Source organism: Candoia aspera, chromosome 11, assembly GCF_035149785.1.
Source record: "Candoia aspera isolate rCanAsp1 chromosome 11, rCanAsp1.hap2, whole genome shotgun sequence".
NCBI lineage: Eukaryota > Metazoa > Chordata > Lepidosauria > Squamata > Boidae > Candoia > Candoia aspera.
Window position 1 is genome coordinate 4,163,826 of NC_086163.1, and position 21,947 is coordinate 4,185,772.

The 21,947-nt window shown below is 43.8% G+C and overlaps 1 protein-coding gene across 1 annotated transcript; it reads right to left on the reverse strand.

Annotated features, from left to right (window-relative positions):
* Nucleotides 1-1,423: 1,423 nt before the first annotated feature.
* Nucleotides 1,424-21,683, reverse strand: LOC134504072 (uromodulin-like). Its single transcript, XM_063313087.1, has 8 exons — nucleotides 21,668-21,683; nucleotides 11,566-11,733; nucleotides 10,104-10,309; nucleotides 7,594-7,751; nucleotides 4,378-4,623; nucleotides 3,119-3,278; nucleotides 2,489-2,624; nucleotides 1,424-1,941 (listed from the first exon to the last, which is right to left on the reverse strand). The coding sequence occupies exons 1-8, from the start codon at nucleotides 21,681-21,683 to the stop codon at nucleotides 1,850-1,852; spliced, it is 1,182 nt and encodes a 393-aa protein (XP_063169157.1). The 3' UTR covers nucleotides 1,424-1,849.
* Between the last annotated feature and the right edge of the window lie 264 nt (nucleotides 21,684-21,947).

Here is a 21,947-nt window from a genome sequence, read left to right on the forward strand (position 1 = left end):
TAGCTCAGAGACGAGAGGGCAGAGACCTTTTCTTCCTTGAATATTTGTGGGGCTCTTTTTTCTAGTGTAAATATTTTTTTTATAATTCCAGTGGTGCAAAGAGTTCATGAGAGTACATTAAAATGCAGGAAGAGAGGGTAGCCAAGGAAGTGAAGATAGGATGTGGTTAAGCAACTGAATTGCAGAACTTCATGAGAACTGGTGGGTTGACCCAAATTTTATTTAACACATTTATATCCGCACACTGCTGGTACAAGCCAGCCCACGGCAGCTAACAGAATAAATGCAACACCATAAATAGGAATCCTAGCAAAAAGCTATGCTACAACAGTGTTTCTCAACCTTGGCAACTTTCGGATGGATGGACTTCAACTCCCAGAATTCAACTTTAAGATGGCTGGCTGGAGAATTCTGGGAGTTGAAGTCCACCCATTCTTAAAGTTGCCAAGGTTGAGAAACATCGTTCTAGAGGAAGAGACGGCCTGTTTTCATAAGGCTAACTTAGAATTCCTGCTGTGTAAATCTCATCAGACTAACAAAGTTAAATGCTTGAGCAGACTGTCTAATTTTTACAGGCAACAGGTGTCAGAGTGAAGGACCATCCCACCTTAAAGCTCCCTCAGTTATTTATCAGCGTTATAGAATCAACGTATTAAACATGTCCTACGTCACAAGTCTTTCAAATTCTGCAGATCTTAGATAGAACTTAGGCTGGAAGGTCAGGTTCCCATCTGCTGAATGAAGCCCCAGCTGATTCCTTTTGCAAACCCACAGGGCTTAAGGCTTCAGGTAGGGCAGGCAAGCAATCTTTTGGGGGTGGCAGGCACCCTTTGAGCGTGTGATTGTGGGCCTTGGACCAAAGGGTGGCCATAGAAAGGGGAGCCAGGGTTAAAACACTCTTCCAAAAAATAAGTGGCTCTGGCTTATCCCTGTTTTTTTCCAGCTTCCCTGGCTATTGTCTACTACTTCTATTTCTCCTGAACTACCAAGCAATTTCAACAGTTTTGAGGTCTAATGGGGGGCCAAGAGGCATTCTTATAAATTAAGATCATGCTAGAAGCTTTGTGCTTCATGCAAACATCCTTTTCATTACCCCAAAGGATGGGGGGAAATACTACTACTACTACTACTACTACTAATAATAATAATAATAATGCAGGCAAGATCAGAAGCCGGAACACACCATATTTGTAGTCATTCCCCCTCGTATGTGTGAATGGAGCACAGGTCAACATAACTGAGCGGTCCTAAAAAGCAAGCTTGTGCATCAGAAATAATGCTGTGCTGAAATTTGTTTTCGAGTTTCTTCCAAGTTTTCTTCCCTCTGTTTTTCTACTTCATTCTCAGGATACTTGAGAATGGCTTTCAGTTTCTCAGTGGTGCCCTTGAACTTGCTTTTACCTGAAGGGGAAAGGGGGGAGATGGCTGGGGTGGCTGTTTTCTGATCCCCATCTTTCCATTGGCCTGGAGCCTCGCCGGCTGCTCATATTTCCCAGTCTGGAAAAGCCCCTAGGAAGAGGGCTTTCCTGGGGGATCTACTGGAAGCCAGAGAGTCTGCAGATCACTTGTGAGATGACAAGACATTTGCACCCATTCCTGAGCCACTTGGTCAATCAATGGGCACAAGAACTCCACATTGGACCTGTGAGAATTTCTCCAAATTTCTCCTCTCACTTAAAGGAACCTGGGAAACCAATTTCATTCAGCTGAAGGAGGACTAGCAGGAAACCGCAGAGAACTTTCAGCACGGCAGGCGTTTGGAACCTCTTTCAAGGGAGACAATTGCAAACTGGCCCTGGTGTGATCTGCAATTATAGATTTATTTGGAAGTCTGCTGTTGAGAAGTTGCTCATTTCTTCATGACTTTGGCAACAGCAATGAAGATGAAGGTTGCAATGAGGGCTACCACAATCATCACACCAGGGATCCACAGCTGCGATCCTGGGAAGGAAAGAAGGATGGGGAAGGGAAGATAAAGAAAGGATGGATGGATGGGAGGGAAGAAGGGGGAAAAGAAAGGGGAAGGGGATAGATGGACAAATAGGAAGGGAGGGAGAAGGAAGAAGACCAGAGGAAGGGAGGACACATTATACCAGTCTGCTTGGGAATGAAAATGTTGCTTCCAAGAACGGTCCAGATAATTTATTATAACTTTTATGCAACAGAAAGCATCCCTCTGCTCTTTTAAAAAATTGGTTTTTTAGTTCCACTGGAGATATGGGTGGGGATGTTGCTATATTTTTCTTATATTTTATATTTTGGGCAGGATAATTCAGGGGATTTTAAAAATAAAACTGGATCCCAAACCTTTAGAGAGGAAGACAGAGATGCTGCTCCTTAAGATTAATCCTTTCCAACCCTTAAGGGGCTGCAAAAGAACGGCCATCACAGGGGCATTGGAGGGGGTGGGGGTCAAAAAAGTCAAGGTGGAAGTCACAACTGGCCCCCCTCCCCTCCCCTGGGGTGTCAACTGAAGATGGCTCCATACCCCAGAAGGATGGCTGATCATGGGTGTTCCGGATTTCCAGGTGCGAGTGGGTTGCAAACACAATGGGTCCATAGGAGACAATCTTCATGTAGTCGTCAGCCAGCTCCCTCTTGTTCCTCTGCTTGATGGGACATTGCTGTAGCCCAACGAAAAGAGGAACATAAGTCTGCTGCAAAACAGAAGCTCCCACTGACGATTGAGCTAATGATAAATAATGAAGCTTCTTTGCGAAACCAACAAATCCCATTCTCCCCAGCCAGCAAGGAGATAGGAACTGTAATCCATGAACTAAAAATTGCTAGATTGGACCAAACCAAGGGGCTATCCTTGTTTATTAGACGGGAAGAGTTACAAACCATTTGCTCCAAACAAAACTGGCTTTTGCCCCCACTGTAATACAAACTTTCCCCAGAAACTACTTTTTTAATGCCAGGTCCTAATGATGTTGCTTCATTTCCTTGTGCCATTCTCTTTGTTCATGCAAAAATGGCACAGAAAGCTCTGCCTTCTTTACAGGGGCTCAAACATTGTCCCCAAAGTCAGGGAATGCAAATAAATATCCTAAGCCCCCAAGAAGATATGAGAAAGCGCCCCGTGTCCCACAGCCATGTGCAACACACACGGGTTCACCTTGGCGCATGGCTCCTGGTTGGCTGGAATGCACAGACGGACTTGGCAGTGCAGGTACACTTCCGACAGGTTTTTGAACTGAAACATCTGAAAGCTGAACTTTGCCACTGTGCTGGTTCCAATGGCATTGAGGAACTCCAGTGTCTTGTCATGTGGGCACCTGGAAGAGACCACGACCTCCTTAAGTTGTTCCTGAACAGTCACATCCACATAGGCTGACCTTGTATTTTAATGCAAACATTCAGCCCTGGAATGTTCAACACCATCATCTTCTCCTTGAAACACCTTTCTTCACCACCCTCCCACAAAGCCAGTCTTCCCACACAGGGATCTAGTAGAACCCATGAGGATACCCCCCCCCCCACCATGACATCATTGCAAAAAGGACACAAATCACATCGTTCATGGCATTTGCATGATGTGTGTGACGCCACTTCCCCTATGCTTTGCAGTTGCTCGGGCATTTGGTTCAAAACACAACCTCAACAGTTTTTAAAGCAAAATTTTTCAATTAGTTGGGCTGTAATTTAAAATCCCAGTTCTAAAAGCCCAATGTCCTAAGATTTTTTACGGCTATGAGATCACTCTAGTTTTGGGCAGAGAATGGGCCATCAAAAAACAGGTCCCTTTTAGCTACTTTTTTGGTGGTTTGGGAATGTTATCTCTTTGAGCCTCATAACTTGCCTTCTGGGAAGCAGCCAATTTTCTGTCCTTTGTGATTTATATGGGTATATTTCAGAAACTTATGTGGCCACTCCAACTGAACACAGCAATTCTGGGAGGCTTACACTAAATCAAAAATAAGTGAAAACTAAGTGAGAATTCAATTAAAATAAAAACAAACCCTTGGCACCCACAATTGTTACTCTCTTCCAGAGAGGACTCTAATTGTCCTGGCCCCAGAGAACAGGACTGGGGCCAATAATATATTGGGGGGAGACTGTTCCAGAGGCCAAATGCCCCAAGGGAAAAGGCACACATTTGGCATTTGGGCATCTGACTCACTCCCTGCTTAGTTGTAGGATCCTGGACAACTTGCTTTTGGGGAAATCAGCATCCTTTGCTAGCACTTATTCCCCATATATAGACATATGGAGATATACAGTGTGCGTGTGTGTGTATGATATATTATATTTCTCCCCCCAAAGAGATCTCAGGGTTCAAAATGTGCTCATGACTCCAAACGGTTGGCCACTCTACCCACCACCCTGATTCTTCATCCAGCATCCCATAGAGAACCACCAACCCTCGCCTCTTACCCTTTCATGATCAGGTAGTGCTTTGTGCTGTCTTCGGGGTCATTCGTTGGGGTGCCCCAGCAGTCGTCCACACTTAGGAAGAAGAACTTCACCTGGGCTTGCCCTTCGATCCGCAGGAGGACGTAGAGGGTGTCTGTCATGAGAAGCACCAGTGGCTGCTGGCTATAAGGCTTCTCGAAGCTGGCATTCTCGTAGAGGGCCATCGTTACAGTGAAGTCTCCTTCTTTGACCGAAAATTGCACAAACCTAGGGCACAGAGGTATCCCCCCATCAATCCATCCATCCCCCCATCCATCCATCCATCCGTAAATGGGGTTGCATCTGTGTGAAGAGGGAATGAGTTGCTCAGCTATTCTTCGCCTAAATTACCCATGCTAAGTCAACTGTCTCTTTTCAGGCTGAAGCCCAACTGTTTCTGACATCTCTTGCAGCCACAGATTCTAGCAGAGCATGCCAGCAGGTGTATGCTGCTGAGACCCAAGAGGAAGATTTTATTATTTAAATTCTCACTATTATCCATTATTTTTCTGTTCCACCTCCTAACACAAGTTCCCTGGAAGGCCTTCTTAGTGGCTTTAAACTTTAAGTGTTACTGAAATCCCGTTTTAAAAAAGTAAAACAACTGAATATGCACACAACTGAATAACAGCACACCAGGAAGAGAGAAAACATAAATTACACTACATAAAACAAAGTACTGAGCAAGTACTTAACATCAAAGTACTATATAGAGATGCCTGGCAAAAGAGGACCATCTTTCTTTGGTACCAGAAAGACATCAGTGGCATGTCAGGCTTGCCTTTCTGGGGCAGGATGTTCACAGGGTATATGTGCACGGCACATAAAATCCAAGCACGGTTACGGCCAGCATCTTGACTTTTTTGACCACAATCTGTGGACACTCATGCCCTGGGGGGCACAATGTAGAAGTGGGGGCTATAGTGAAGAAGGACCTGTTCTTTTTTAGCTACATTTCAAACTTTTGGCAGCCAACTATAATGGAAACCAGGATTTTCCCAGGCCCTCCTTTCATACAGTTTATTGGAAAAAAAAATACAATAAAGTTAGAGGAATCTCTGCAACTGGACTGCTTTCCCTTTAGAACTGTATTTATCTCCAGCTTGTTAAGGTGGGGACTTCTCCCATTTTTTGCTAAGGGCCTTTGGGAAGAGGCAAGGGGGCTAATCCTTGGCCTGGTGACAGATGTGCAGGTGGGCCTGGCTAGGACATGAATCTCTCTTGAGCATTGAACTTCCCCATTGAACTGAATCGAACCACCTCACTTATTTAGTGATGACCAGAATGTGGCTGCCACCATCCTGACATGCAGAAGGCTAAGAGAACATTATCAGCTGAAGCACTGGTTGTTCTCTCTGGAACAGACTACAACTGAAAAAAAAGAGATGACGAGTGAAAGTGGGGATATCCTGAGGGAAGATGTGGGTGACCTGATAATGCTGATGAAAAATGCTCTGATTTCAGTCTGCTTTTGTTGCAGTCTGTATTAACTTCCTCTTAAATTGCTTCCCCATATCAATGATGGATGATGGAAGCAAAGAGAAGAAAAGGATGACCAGCAGCAAGGTGTGCCACTGGAAGACCTGAAGGGGCAGATCATCCTAGAGAAGATCCAGCTATGCCCCCACCAAGAGTCAATGCTGCCTTGATAGCACATAATCAATCAATCAACCAATCTAATCAACGTTGAATAACAATCATGCAATCATGTTGCATGATTTTCATCCTTTATCCTACCACTCCACCCACTACTCACCTCACAGTCTACACCTGATCAGGTCCTAGATGATACCTACATCACTCTTTGGACCTCATTATTGAATCTAACCTCCTGATAATAGAACAGATGCATTAATAGGTTCCCTGAGAAAACTTAAAGGCAACTTGAAGACTTGTTGTCTTAAAGAAGGAAGAGAAAAGTGAAAGCTGTCTGAAGGCAATAGTGTTGGTTAATTCCCTGAGCCTGAATATGTGAGAAATAATTTTGCTTCCTGCAAAATCCAAGATATGCATTTCAGGGCACCTCCCGAAGGTTTCCAAAGACATTATCTCAAAGATGTTATCTCATATTTCAGACCCTGTTTTCAGACCCTACATTCAGCTATGGATCAAAAACACTGAAACATCTCAGCTTGTCCCAATTTTGGCAAAAAAGAAGAAAGGGACATCTCCCTCCAGTGCTTCCTCCTTGCTCTGTCACTGGATGCCCTGCCTGTTTTCATTTTACCATTGAAATTTATCTAATGGTAAGCCCACCAGATGGGGACGATGTGAGATCTGTAGCCCAAAAGAGCAGCTATAAACAGGAACCTCCATCAGTTGTTCCCCCTTCTGGCAGAGTTCAGGTGGCCTCTGTCCACTAGGGGGTGATCACAAGCAGAGAAAGCTAATACAGAACAATTTGATTCTGCATACAGTACAGTCATCATTTGCAGCGTCCCTATCTAGAGCACTCAAAGGAACATTGGCTCAGAACTACAGCCAGGGTGACAACCGTATCCAACATCAATAGCCCACTTAACCAATATCCAGGCTAGCTGGGAATGAGAGGAGCTACAGCCCAGCATAATTCCTGTCTTTTCCCGATGTTGGGCACCAAACTAGTAAATGCTTCCCTAGATTTTTAAAACAAGTTATTCCAAAGCCTTGCTCATTTTGCCTCACAAACCTTGTTGGTTGTGTCCCTTGACTAGGAAAAGCAACATGCAAAATGTGGCCTTCAGCCCCTGGAAGGCTGCTCACCCTCTGCTGCTTTGCAGCTTCCCAGCCCTTGGAGATGAGGAATGCACCACATTTGAAATAATAATAATAATAATAAACATATTGGAAATTATCTTATTCCAAGCCATGCTGTTCAGCATTCCAGATAGGAGTCTTTCCTAGCTGAACCTGTTGGAGATTGAATCACCAACTTTCAGCTGCAAAACATGGGATCTACTATCAAGCTGCAGACCATGCCCATGCCCAGCATTTTTGGCAACTGTTATCTCAAAACAAGGAGTTCACTTATTTCATGAGCTCTTTGCAACTGGCTAACCTCAGTACAACATAAGATGGATGCCAAAGCCCACTGCTTCATCCGTTGAAATGCAGCTTGCCAGCTAAGAGAATGGGACGCAGCTATTGTAGCCATCCCAACACCATACAACAGATAGGTAGCTAAAGAGAATGCTTACAGTAACCCAAGCCACAACATACGTGTCCATAGCCTTGAGTGAGTAGAGCAAGCTGACCACACGCTTGTAGGCATAGATGCAGGAGAAGTGTATGCGGATGAGTGCGCTCCTGGTGATCACACCATTATCCTCCCGGTCTGATTCTATCACGTTGGCATAAGACAGGTGAGAACCGTTGACCTGCAAAATGGACCAGAAACTAGATTAGGGGCCAGGATTAGATATGGGTGAAGACTGCAGTAATGCAACACCAGCAGTGGCCATTTCTAAATTGGATAAGCTCACATGAGCACTGCTGGGTAGATATACTTCATTGTTCCTCTTTATCATGGATTCTTAGTCAGACTGACCACACCTACAGTATTGCATCCAGTTCTGAGCACCAGAGTTTAGGAATGATGTCGAGAAACTGGATGGGGTCCAGAGGAGGGCAACCAAGATATGAAGGGGCCTGGAGGAAGACTTAAAAGGAGAAGTTGAAACTGCTGAAAGGTTTAGCTTGGAGAAGATTGCAAGGGAACACGATAAGCCTCTTCAAGTATCTGAAGAAGACAGAGCAGAATTATTCAGAGTTATTCCAGAAGACAGGAGAAGAAGTAACGGGTTTAAATGACAAGGAATCTGGTGGAGTCTGGTAGCACCTTTTCCAACAAATTGTATCAAAAGGCAGAAGCTTTTGTGAACTTCGTTAGATGCATGGAGTGGCTAGACTGATGTAGATTGGGGTGAGATGGGGGAAAGGAGTGGGAGATGGGGTGGCTGTGCAGATGCAGGTTACACGTGAGACAGATTGCAACCAACTTATCAGAACTGCCACATGTTAAAAATTGGGACCTTCTGAAATAGCCTTCTGAGTTTTGGCTACCATAAGCTATCACGGCTCTCTCACAACGATGAGGAAGTAGATTTTGGGTGGACACCAGGAAAAATATCCTGACAAGGACAGCAGCAATTGCAAACTGCTTCAAGAGGTGGTAGACCCTGCTTCATTGGAACGATGCAAACAGAGGGTGGGTGTCCTTCTGTCGGGGGTACTATAGTATTGGATTTCTGTGTCGGGTAAGGGGTTAGACCAGGTGAGCCTCACAACTTTTACATCCTAGGAGGATCAACCATGTTTATCTTTTGGAAGGGATCTGTATGCTTAGTAGGGCTAGGCAGCATTTTGGAAATAATCCAGAAAAGATGGTTTGGAGCGCATTTGAACATAGCAATGCTTTGCACCTCTTGAAAGCAGCTACTTCTTTTCCTGGGATTGTGGAAAAAATACATAGCTGCTTTAAAGAATTAGAGACAGGTGCTACATTTGTGCTCCTGTGAGCACTGAAGTGCCTTAAAGAGGTAAAGGTTTCCCTTGACGTAAAGTCCAGTCGAATCCGACTCTAGGGGGTGGTGCTCATCTCCGTTTCTAAGCCATGGAGCCGGCGTTGTCATAGACACTTCCGGGTCATGTGGCCAGCATGACGACTCGGAACGCCGTTACCTTCCCGCCGAAGCGGTACCTATTGATCTACTCACATTTGCATGTTTTCGAACTGCTAGGTGAGCAGGAGCTGGGACGAGCAACGGGAGCTCACCCCGCCGCGCGGTTTCGAACTGCCGACCTTCCGATCGGCAGCTCAGCGGTTTAACCCGCAGCGCCACCATCTCAAGCGTTGGAAAGCCCTACTGTTTTGACAAGATTTGCTCAGGAGACTGGAGATAAGAAAGACAAATCCCTGAGGGGGATTTTAGCCGGTAAGGACCATCCACAGCCTGATCTTTCCCAAGCTTTACCAGATTCAAAAGAACAGCGTGGAGCTTCTCTATAGAAGAAACATGTTCAAAACCCCACTTTGCACAGTCAAGTATGCCCTCTGTTGCTCTCTTCATGGTGCTGGTCTGACACACAAAATGGAAACCACACGTACAAAGCAAGCCAGGATCCTTCTTCCCTCTTACCAATTCTGAATCCAGATTTTGCAGAATTGCTTCCTTCTTTAATGTAATTCTGGATTTATGAGTCAGGTCAACTTTCATCTTTGACTTACACATTCCCATAAGGTATTTTTGATGAGCCATAAATCCACTTTTTCCCCGCAATAACCCTATTGCTCTGCATATACCACAGATGGAGATTAATGGTATGAGCTGCCAGCCAGGGGAACTGATTGCCACACGATGTAGTGAGTTCCCCTTCGGTGGAGGTCTTCAAACAGAGGATGGCTGATCATCTGGCAGGATCGCCCTAGCAGATCTTGCACTGAATAGATAGTTGGACTAGATGACCTCTAAGATCCTTTTCCACTATATGCTACTATTATTATGCCTGCTCTTGGGGAAATTTGCAGAGGTTGAAGATTATGTGCATTTGGTGGAACCCAGATTGTCAGAGAGACAGAATGAGGTGGTTTGACCCAGGTCTCAAAACCTCCTGACCAAGAACTTTGCCAATTCCTCTCTGCTTCCTGCTCTCCCTGCAGTTGTGAAGCTGATTCACTGGTGGCAGTGAAGCTCAGGACAGACTGCACGTATCTGCAAATCCTCCCTTACCTTGATCTCTGACCCGCAGGCCGTGTGGTTTTCGCTTGTCAACTTGGCTCCGAAGAAGCTTTCTCCATCCTCTTCTTGCTCAGAAACAGCGCAAGAACTGTTCATCAGATGGACAGATCTCAAGGGGACTTTCAGGGCCTCAAACACTTCCTTTCTCACCATCATCTTCATATACTCCTCCTCACACTGGAGTTTCACCTCCATATCTGGAGTTGAGGAGACAGTAACAGGGTGATGTCTAAACTCCTACAGGTAGTCCTCACTTAACAACCATTCATTTAGGGATGGTTCAGACTTGCGACAGTGCTGAAAAAACCAAGTTGTGACTGGTCCTCACACTTACAACCATTGCAGTGTCCCCCCTGGTCACATGATCATGATTTGGACGCTTGGCAACCGGTACACATTTATGACCATTGCAATATCCCGTGGTCACGGGATTGCCATTTTTGACCTTCCCAGATGGCTTCTGGAAAGCAAAATCAATGGGGAACCGCATGATTCCCTTAACAACCACATGGTTCGCTTAACAAATGCTGCAAAAAAGGTGGTAAAATAGGGGCAGATTCACTTAGTGCCCACTTTGCTTAGCAACCAAAATTCTAGTCCCAATTGTGGTCATTAAACAAAGACTACCTGTATTTTCAAAACATTTAGATTTCCAGGGAGGGGCATTTTAGCCAGCTTTGGTGTCCTTGCAATGTGATCCTTGCAGATTGGTGGATATTTCTATGATGCTCAAACCCAGATGGAGGTTAAGCATCAGGGCAGACAGGGAACTCTAATGCTGTTGCTATTTTGCCAGGTCAAAAGGGCCTTTTGAAGTTGCCCACCTGATTTGTGGTCAGAAAGGAGAGAGTGAGTTTCTCTAAGGGAAGGAGAAATTCTCCAGTCACTTCACAAAGGCAGGACCTCCCATTTTGGTAACAGACCCCTACTGAACAGCGCCCAGGAAGAACCGTCTTCCCGTGGGACTGAATGTAAGTAGGGGAAGCCATTGTGCAATGAAAGACCTAATTTTCATATATACCTCTTGGCTATCTGATCCTATGAGAATTTCACCAAAGGTCACTTCTCCTTTGCAATAAATTTCAAGAGAAAAGTATCTTCCTTCTAAATGAGAATGGGTGGGGGAAAATGCAGCGCTGTCCCTGAGAGAGCGGTCCTGGAGAAATGGTTGAGGATTTTGCTTAGACCCGAAGAAATGTGGAGAAGTCACTTGCCCAACTTCCTGAAGTCCAAACTGGAGTGGCAAGGGAAATCTAACCTGCATCATTTGCCTGAGAACACTGAGGAATCTGCACCTAGAGCCGTGTTTCTCAACCTCAACGACTTTAAGATATGTGGACTTCAACTCCCATGCTGGCTGGGGAAGTCTGGGAGTTGGTCCACCCGTCTTAAACTTGCCAAGGTTGAGAAACACTGTGGTAGGCCTTTGCATCCCAGAGCAGATGAGTCTTACCTTTGCAGAATGGGCCCATGAAGCCAGTCTTACAAGTGCAATTTGGACTGTTGCCCACAGCCTTACATTCTCCCTGGTGGAAACATGGGTTTGGAAGGCAAGGTCCCACAGTCCTCCGAAGTCTCACTGCTGCCTCTCCACTGGGTTCATGAAGCTCTTTCAGGTGATCTAGAACGGAGGGGATCCATCAGCAGAGAAAACCATACTTCCCTCTTTGCTCCCCAACATCTCAGTTCTCCACACCGGTTACTCATCACTGCCTTGGTCTCACTTTAGAGCAGGTAGAACAATTCTTGGAAGCCTTTCAAAAGCATCCTCCTTGATGTGCACCCCAAATCTGTACTAGGTATGCATCATTCCGTTGAATTTTGGGGCACCAGGCGCAGCTGCGCAATCTGAACACTAGATGGAAGCAGAGTTACTGTTTTCTATATTGCTTTGCTGCCATCTGGTGGTCACTCTGCTTTTTGCAGCCCATGCCTGGAAGCCCCACACTATCCCCATTGCAAAATTGCAACAAGGTGTTTGGATTTTATAAACAACACCGATGATTTGATTGGTTATTTCATTTACATTCCATCTTTTCCCCAAAGGCTCAGTACAGCTTACAAGAGGAGCTCTCCAAATATTATACCCCCAGATTCCCAGCAATGCCCTTCCTGGCTGGTGAATTCTGGAACTGGATCTGGAGGGTACCCAGATAGATGCCTCCGTGATGGACTGCCCACCCTGGTTGGCAAAGTCATGTTAGATCTGCCACAGAGAACAGACAGCTAATTCTTAGCTGGCAGGATTTGTGGAATCTCCTATGATGGCATGCATTTAATATATTTGTTGGACAAACATTTACGCCATTTACAGACTTACAATATTGGTGTATAACTGAGGGACAATTTCTTTGAGGCTGCCCTCCAGGGTGTTGGAGACTACATGACCTTCTGGAGGCCCAGGTTATGCATCTTTGTACTAACAAGGCTCATCAGTAAAATGAGCTCAGTACGAATATTCAAAGGTAGGCTAATTACTCTAGCTAAAAGAGGAAGCCACAGGTGCTGCCAGGGCAGCCAGGCAGGCACTGAGCTATCCCCCCCACTGCCCCCAAGACGCATGCCAAGCTATAGTGGGTCTCCTGTGGTTTCTCACTTCTCCCTGAGAATGACACACATCTCTACAGTCAGTGCTATTTGCAGCACCCATTCTGGTTACTCAGGATGTAGGCAGAACCTTGGGGAAAGCCAGTCCAAATCTGTGGCCTTTTATAATCAGATCTTGACAACTGGCCCTTGAGGGAAGTGTTTCCTTTGCAGCTGCAACTGAATCACAAGCAGCCTTTGTAAACCCCCTCCAATGCCTTCCCCTTGATCTCCTGGGAATGCAGTGGTGGGATGGCAGCTGAGGACACTGCATGCTGCTGCAGAAAGGAGCGTGCAAGGAAAGACACAACCCTTGGAGACCTCACTAAAAAAGTGCAAAACTAACACACTCCAGTTGTGAGAATTTCTCGAAAAAGCTCTCGTTTGAAAGAAATGTCTAAGGCTGTGTTTCTCAACCTTGGTGACTTCAACTGGCTGGGGAATTCTGAGCATTGGAGTCCACCCATCTCAAAGTCGCCAAGGCTGAGAAAGACTGGTCTAAAGCCAATCCCTTTAAACCAGCAGAAGCTAGCAAAGGAAAAGCAGGATCAATTTATCTACCTCTCAATTTTTTTTCTTTGTCCTCTGCAAAATCCCTTCATGTGATGTGAACACAGCCAGAAGCACTTGGGTCATGGAGCCTGTGTGTTTGTGAGCATGTAGGTGCATGCACATGTGAGGATAAATGTCACATTGAAGAAGGCAGCAGCTAATTCCCTGCCGTTCCCAAAACCAAGATGACCTCTACTTGAGGGGGGGTGCCCAAATGGGGGAAGGAGAGAAAAATATGAAAAATGATTTGGGGGTGGAACACTGGAATGATCCTAGCAAGGACCTTAAGCTGGGTGGGCAAATGCTTGCTGGACAACCAATGGCTGGGGGCGGCTCTTGTTTTGGGGTCCCCACCCTGAGCAGAGAGTCTGGGTTCCTAGAGAGTCAGAACTCTCCGTCTATCCAATTTGATTCTCAATCCCAGCTTTCTTTTATTGATTTTCAAATGATTCCAAATGCCCTCCTCTTGAACGAATTCCTCGGCAGTGTACAAAATAAAACAAGATCAGCTGGAGATCCACCCCCCACCCCAGGATTCCCCCTGCCAGCATTTTGATCCATTTCAGCTTTCCCAATTGTCTACCCCATGGTGAGGTTGAGAACCCCCGTGGGAATGACCTTGGGAGACAGAGACAGGGACAACTGGTGTGTAAAAGATGTCTCAGCCCACAGAAGGAGGGAGGGTGTGGGAAATGTTTCAGAGGGGACCCTCCCTAGTTTTCCAGAGAGTAAAAGGAAAGGAGGGGAGAAAGACTTTCAGTCTTGCAAGATGCTGTTAATGTAACCTCAAAATAAAGACAGAGCTGGTAGTCCTGTTGTGCCTCTTGTCTGGAGTACCTTGCAGGGCTAACACCCAAGGTGGTAGAGTTAAAGGCAGCTGGAGATCCACCCACCCTCCTTCTCACCAGCCTTTTCCAAGAAGGGCATCAGAAACTTACAGTCAGAGTTCTCAATCACAGGCAAGAAGAGAGTTGGAACTATGAGCCAGAACATCATCACCACTTCCTGAAAGAAGAAGAAGGTATTTACGATCCAGGTAAAGGCTCCCTCAAATTGAACTGGACTCCTGGTGATGATCTGGGCACTTTGGTGGTGTTTTCTTGGCAACAGTATAGAAATATTTGTCATTACATTCTTCTAGCATGCTTTTTTCAGCTTCCCTAGTCTTCTCTTGGTGGTCTTCTATCCAGACAGGCCCAACCCTGCTGAGCTTCCAATTTCAGACAAAGTCTCACAATCTGAACCTTTCGGCGAAGAATCTCTCATAATCCCGGGATGATATCACATATGATCTTGACTAGATGCATCTCACAGCAAAGCAATCTGATTCATAACTGAATACCATTATGTCTCCAATTTTGCCCATGTTAGGGGAAAAGGCACACTTTAAGAGACAGGATGTTTTTTAAAGAAATAAATTAAATTAAATTAGTGTTTGAACAGATTTTTTTTTTTAAATTGCAGATTAAGGTTGAAATGTGATGGGATTAGGAATGAATACAGAGACAAAAGAGTTGTTGGCTCATCTCTACACCCATCCCTACATCTTGATGCAGTTTCATCATGCCCTACCTTAAAGCTTCATAATTTCTTCCCACAGGCTAAATTTGCTTCCCAACAGATGGATCAACCTATGCCCAGGGTGCCCCCACCTTGAATTGCAGGTAGGGAGCCAGGGATGGGATAAGGGTTAAAAAAATTGAGATAGTGGCCATGGCCATGTGATTGAAGCCCCCCCCTTTTTTTTTTAATGTGCTGCATGCACACAACACATTTAAAATGGGTAGGCTTTGATTGGCCAGCATCTTGACTTTTCTGACCTCCCCATGCAGACACCTCTGAGCACAGGATTCTGCATAGTAGAGGTTACAGCTGCTTCATCTTGAATAGTTGTGCAGCCAAGAACTTTCCTTGCTAAGGATGACCTAGTGACATTCTCAGCTCATTCACACCTACTAGAAATGCAGACACACCCTCTTCTTTCAAATCTGGCCAGCCCTGATATTCATCAGCTGTATTCCAAAAACCCATCCATGGTTAACAGAACCTTGGCTTATTCAGTTAACCCAGTTTCCTGCATACTCAAGACACACTGAACCATAACCAACCTACATGGCTGGCATTCACAGCACAGGCTAAGCTACAATAGTTAGCTAGTTTGTATTTCAGAGTGTCACGCAAACACAGCCATCATCAAGAGAAATAGGGGAAAACTGCATTTAGCGAAATACATTTTTGTGTGTGCATCAAACTCTTTGGGTAGGTTGTGTTTTGTGGCGTCACACAGACATCGCCAGTTGTATTTGCACAATGTTTATTCAGGTTGACTGAGCTGTGGGTTACACAACTACCCCCATGTCTTGAGTTCCGACATTGTATGGGTTATTCAATTAACCCAGTGTTCCAGGTTCACACAACATACTAAATGATAAAGTAACCTCATTGCTTAGTTTTGCTAGGCCAACTTGTGGTTCCGTGTACTGCGCGAGGGCAATCAATATTAACAAATAGCACAGAGGATAAGCTGATTATTGCAGTGTATTTCACCTCCAAGTACCTTCCCTGCAATAGACATTCTCAAGCCGGGAGTTACATTTATTAATTATTTGGTGTTAATTCAATTTATTTACCTATCCACTCAACATGTGATTCAGGGTGGCATACGCAATTAAAAGCGACAAGTAACCCCCTTAAAAATGTAATGAAACATATTGCTCTAATTATAGCCCTTAAGACATTGTAAAACTGAAAGAGACAACAGCATTTTCAACAGATTTGTTCTACAATTAGTTCAAACTGAACAAAATCTTTCCCTAACCCTGATTTTTTTAAAAAATATTCTATCTAGCAGGAGATAAAAGCATTTTCAACCAATGGTTTCCTAGTGTAGCCTCCATCTTCAAAGTATTCTCTAGCTCAAAGGAGACGGGCGTCTAATTTTGGGAATTGTTCTAACTCAGCGCCACATACTGAGATTTTTTAGCTATCCTGTTCCTTGAACTCCAGTGAACAACACAAACATTAAAGTTTTAAAAGATGCTTTTAAAAATTAAAATCCCTCAGATGTATACCCAGACCAAGTGATTCTGGGATTCGGAAGAAATTCAGAGAATAATCCTGCAAAGGTAGCTATCGCAGAATTCAAAACCCCAGGAAAGAAGTGTGTAATTCTCACAAGCAAATAAAGGAATCAGGTCTGTTTCTCTTCTCTGAAGGGGAACAGGTGTCAAGTTAATCCAATGCCAAAACTAAAGCACAACTCTAAACAGGAAGATGAAAAGATGAACTTGGTATTAGCACAATAAATAGCCATTCCCAACACACACACACCATTTCCTGCCAAGCCTTTGAAGAGATGCAATGTGTTGTTACACTTACTTGGAAGTAAGCCCTTCTGAACTTCAGAGGAAGGACAACCAGGCTGCCTGTCTACTCTCTTCACCATAACAGCTGGCAACTCACGAGCTGTGATGGGGGTATCACACAGACTCTCCACTTTCCCCTACTCAGCCCTTATATTATCTCCACACCAGCTGATCCCATCCCACCAAGGCTCCCTGAATGATTATTCTTTTGCCAGCTCAAGATCTTCTAACGCCTCTGAAAATACTGTCTAAGAACAGCAATCCAAGGCAATAAGTAACTGTTTAGACACAGGGTAGTATTCGATGGTGCCTGGCTTTTGGGGGTGTAGAAAAACCTTGGTTCTTCCCAACTTTTGATCTCCTGCCGTCTTTTTAAAACTGCTTTGAGGGATATTCTTCCAGATGTTCCTCCTAGACCCTTGAAGATAATCACCACGAGTTAGTTTTTAATACAGGCCCTCTGTGCTATCTAATGGACAGAAATAATCCTAGATGAAATTGTTCCTTTTTTTTGTTGTTGCTGAAAACAGGTAAATAAAACTGATGCCTATGATGAGCTGGGGGGAAAAAGAGAAGACAAGAAGGATGCCTCAAGAAATTATAAGAGCCACAGCAGCTGAGTAACCTTCTTAGGGTAAGTGAAAATCCCAATCTTCAGCTAAGTTTCAAGTTTCAAACATTTCTTTCTCTGCTGGAGCATGAATGAGAAAAGAAACAGACCGATTTTAAAAAATCGGTGATTGCTGCAAGGTCTGGGGGATTATGAAACAATGGCAACTCCCATTACTGGCATTTAGCACTGATGACAATCCGGAGAGTAGGTGCAAATGGAACCAAAAGTGATACCTTATACATTAATACATCTAGAGATCCATTTGAGTCAACACTGGTGTTCCCTACATGCATGGCTGTACAAGAACTTCACAAAAATGTTTTATTTTGGAGCAGTGGTGTGGCCCACACAGCAATGGTCTCTCTCCGATGTTTTTTTTTAACATGCAAAATGTGCTACTCTCTGAGAAACAGACACTTAGATTTGCACATTGCATTGAGCTGTCCTGGCTTTGCAGATGTGCACAGCTATGGCCTGGCAACATTTTTCTTCTCCCATGGCCTTAAGGTATCCTTGGCAGGAGTGGTGCTAAATCTCTTTTCCGTTTCTTCTGACATTATCCCTGGCAGCTCAAGGTGTGTGAAATCTCTGAAACGTTGTCTTGGAAATCAGGTGTGCCTGGGAAGAGAAGCCATTGAGGCAGCTTGAGTGGTCAGCCAAGAGGGCAGCCAATCTCACACCAGTAGTTTTTTGCTAACTCAAGGATGAATAGAGAGAATATCAACCCAGCAGTGAGAAAAGGCCATTAGTGAGTGATGCAAATCAACTTTTATGGGTTATTGACAACTGTGCTACATTCAGTAAAGCAGTGTGTCTCAACTTCAACTTTAAGATGCGTGGACTTCAACTCCCAGAAGTCCCCAGCCAGCATGTTGGCTGGGGAATTCTGGGAGTTGAAGTCCACGCATCTTAAAGCTGCTGAAGTTGAGACACACTGCAACAAAGAATGGGTAAAGAAAGGCCCTCAAAGTTATAGACAAATGGGATAGCATTCAGGCACTTTTGGTGAAGAAGATGGGACTGCATCTCCGTAATTTACCATATAAATCACGCCTTCTGGAATTCCCCTTTCCTGTCCTTTTCCCCATCTGTTTCTTCTCCAAACAGCTGCCAATATTGGAAATTCACTGTTGTAGTGGAGAAATACAGCTTGGGAGTTACACATAAAATAAGAGTTAGCGAAAAAGGATTTTCTCTAAGAGCCCTGGGCTTTAAATGTAAGCCCAGCAGCCCTGGATGGGTCTTCTTTGAAAGAGGATCCTTTGAAAGCAGTGGGATTTATACTCAGGTAACTGGGTTAGAATTAAAGCCCCAATCATTTTAATTATCAGATTTATATAGCCGCCCATTTCACAGGAAGTGACTCTGGGTGGTGTACAGCAAAAACAAAGAAACAATGTATAAAAATAGTCATTATAAAAACAATCATTATAAAAATATAGGCAATCGCTGCCCAGAGTCCTCCTTTTTGGGGGGAGATGGGCGGTGATAGAAATTTGAATAATAAATAATAAATTATTATTAAAAATCATGGAAGTGGATTTGATTAGTTTCCATTTGAATGGGTACTGCTGTTGCAAGGATCTAAAGCACAGACTTTGAAGGCTTTTCCAGATTTTGCATGCCAAATAAGGATTTCCTGCTTATTTAGGACAGCAAAGTCCCAGATCAGGTGGCAGCTTCTTGTCCAAACTTGGCTGATCTGGAAAAGCTCATCATAGTTGGATTAGGTTACTTCTTGGATGGGAGGCCACCAGGAAATGCAGAGTTGTAGTCTAGACTGAGAAGTTGGAAAGAAAATATCCTGGAACAAGATAGTGGCAAATGGCATTTTATTGCCAACAAAATATATGGATCTGTTCCCAGGGCCCCCAGGAGTCAAGTTCAATTCAGAGCACCCTTTTATTGCTGTCAATATTTGTACCCTGCATGCTGTTTTTTTCTTTGCAGCAATAATGGGATACAGTTTCCCTATCATATTAAATTCTAATTTGTATAACCATGTTTGATTGAATAAGCCCCGGTTGGCTCAGATACCACAGCACACTGAGCCAAATTTAAGCAAACTGCATCACAGCCTTTGTAAGAAACAGATCGCTATTTTTCCCCTTGATCTGTAACATCTGATTAGGAAGAATTGTACTCCCAAATAGCTGAGCAAGTGCTCAGAAAGGTGTGTTTTCTTTGCCCATTTATTTTTTTTCTTTTACACACACACACACACACACACAGTATACCAAGTAACAATACAATGGGGATTTCAACATCAAATAATTCAGCTTAAGACCAAAACCTTTCATATATAACAAATACCTTGATGTATGTCACAGTGTGTTCTTTTTTCCACCTCCTCCTTTCTAATGTTATGTTTAACTTTGATTGGAAAAAACAAACGCCCATAACTCTTGTAACACTGAGATCCTAAATTGTAAAGAATATTGATAGAATGTGTACTTTTTTCTTCTTTGTTACTTCCAAGGCCTCTGAATAACAGAATATCCAGAATTTAATTATACTATATAAATACCATTGTATTGAAATGACAGAATATATCAAGATGTCTAGTAACACAATAAAAATCAAAACAACAAGGTATGTTTTATTGGTAACTATTGCAGAGGAAGACCTGGGCCATTCTCTTAGAAATCATCCAGAAATGTCATTCCTTTTTTCCCATTCTTGCTTCTGAATGTCCCTGTTTCAGCAGCTGGAGCATCTTAAGTTTGCAGAGGAAAAGGAGCAGACTACGACTCCCAGAAGCCTCTGCTTCCAGAAGCTGGTTGTCATGGAGATGGAGATCAACAGATCTTGCAGGCAGGAGCAGAGGCTGCCCAGCCTTGGAGGTCAGTAGGAGGGAAGGGTGACCCATCCATGGCATGAATTTAGAAAAGGGACAAACACATTTAAGGTCAAATAAATAGGGAGGGTTGGGGGGGGGGAGTCCTGGTGCAATTCACCCTTTTTTTTTTTTTTAGTAACCATTGCTTTGTAGACACAGGTATGGGGAAACCTCCTTGTGTGCATTTCATCTTTTCTTTTTTCAATATAATTTTTATTAAAACGTTTTACGTGCATTTCCACTTTTCTAAAGTTTAGAAGCTTGGAAAAAACGCCAGCTAGAAATACTGCGAAGTCTCTTCTTTGCACCTAACTTTTATTTTTAAGGTGATGCCTCCCACTCCCTGCTGTGTCAAAAGCTGAGGGTTCTGTTCTGGTTTGAAAATGATATTGCCCTCGTTTTCCATCAGGGAAGATTAAGCAAGGGTTTTTTTTTTCCCCTGCTGGCATATCCCTGTCATTTAGCTTAGACCAATGTTTCTCAACCTGGGCAAATATAAATGTGTGGACTTCCACTCCTAAAATTCTGGGAGTTGAAGATGTCCACACATCTTAAAGTTGCTAAGGTTGAAAAACAATGGCTTAGACTGTTAATCTGTCAACTAAAAACACCAGAAAGCTGAAAGAATCCTTATATTTCAGTTTCTAGAAGCCTGGGACCTTCATTTTTAAAAAACAAACAAAAAAACCCAAACCGAAAAATAGGAAGTGGAAATTATAATTATAATGCCAAGAATGCCTGCAGTCTAGTAAGTTTTAAATCTCTGAAAGGGGAAATCCAGAAAAAAATATTTGCTGTCCTTTAGTCCCCGGTATTTTTCCTTGGCAGGGCTTAATCGATAAACAAATGCCCACAGGGGAGATTACGGAACTTAATCTTAACATAATCTTCCGGAATAACTGTCATATTTTTTACACAAATAATGCAAAATCAAGGCTGTACTTGAAGCCTGTGTCTCTTTATCTTCTCAGAAGAAGAGAACAAAATTGGGGGGCTGGAGGGAGCACATTGACCTGATATAAAGTTGCCAGCCCTTTCTTATATTTTTGCTGTTTATTAACATCCTTGGAATTTCTTGCTTGAGAAGGACATTGCTGAAGAATGTTAATGCATGGAGACAGAGATAAGGCACACACATACATTCTTATTCACCCTGATTTGTACTGGGTTGGGAAAATATTTTAGCTTCAAGACCCATCCACAGCTGTTACTGAGAGACTGTGGGGCATTCCCCTCCATGAGTACATCTTAGAACCTTTTTGATATTCAGTCAATTCCTTGGTGATCCTGGTGTATCCCATTGAGCTAAGCCCCTGAACGATCTAGTGCTCCATTTGCACCACATGCTAACGTGGGTTACTTTGAACCAGATTTAGTTATTCTGTGGCTTGGTGTATTGTCTGAACTCAATCCTTTTGGTTAGTTCACGGCTTCAATGTGTGTGTGAACTCAGAAATTGGGTTAATTCAGCAAGCAGATGCCAGGGACTTTGCAAATCACAAGCCCAGGTTATGCAGAATGAATGTTTGCGATAAACCAGGTTTTCCAATCTGATGCCATTGTGAGATGCTGGATAGCACTTTCTGTTATCCCCACTCACCATGGACAAAAACCATGATGGTGTGGGGATGGGAATGAAATAAATATATCTGTATAGCACTGGAAATGGGAAGCCTGTTTTATACTAGTTTGCCCAGAAAACTACATACAGTATGCATGTCTATTTGGTCATCGAGTCTAACGGGCAGGGGGTCTTTACCCTTTCCTTTCCTTTCCTGGATCAAGGTCTCTAGGCAGCTTCCAAAATAAAACATGAAAATACAGTACACAGTCATGAAGAAGTCTTTATGCAAAACACATAATTTTAAAAACTTCAGTGT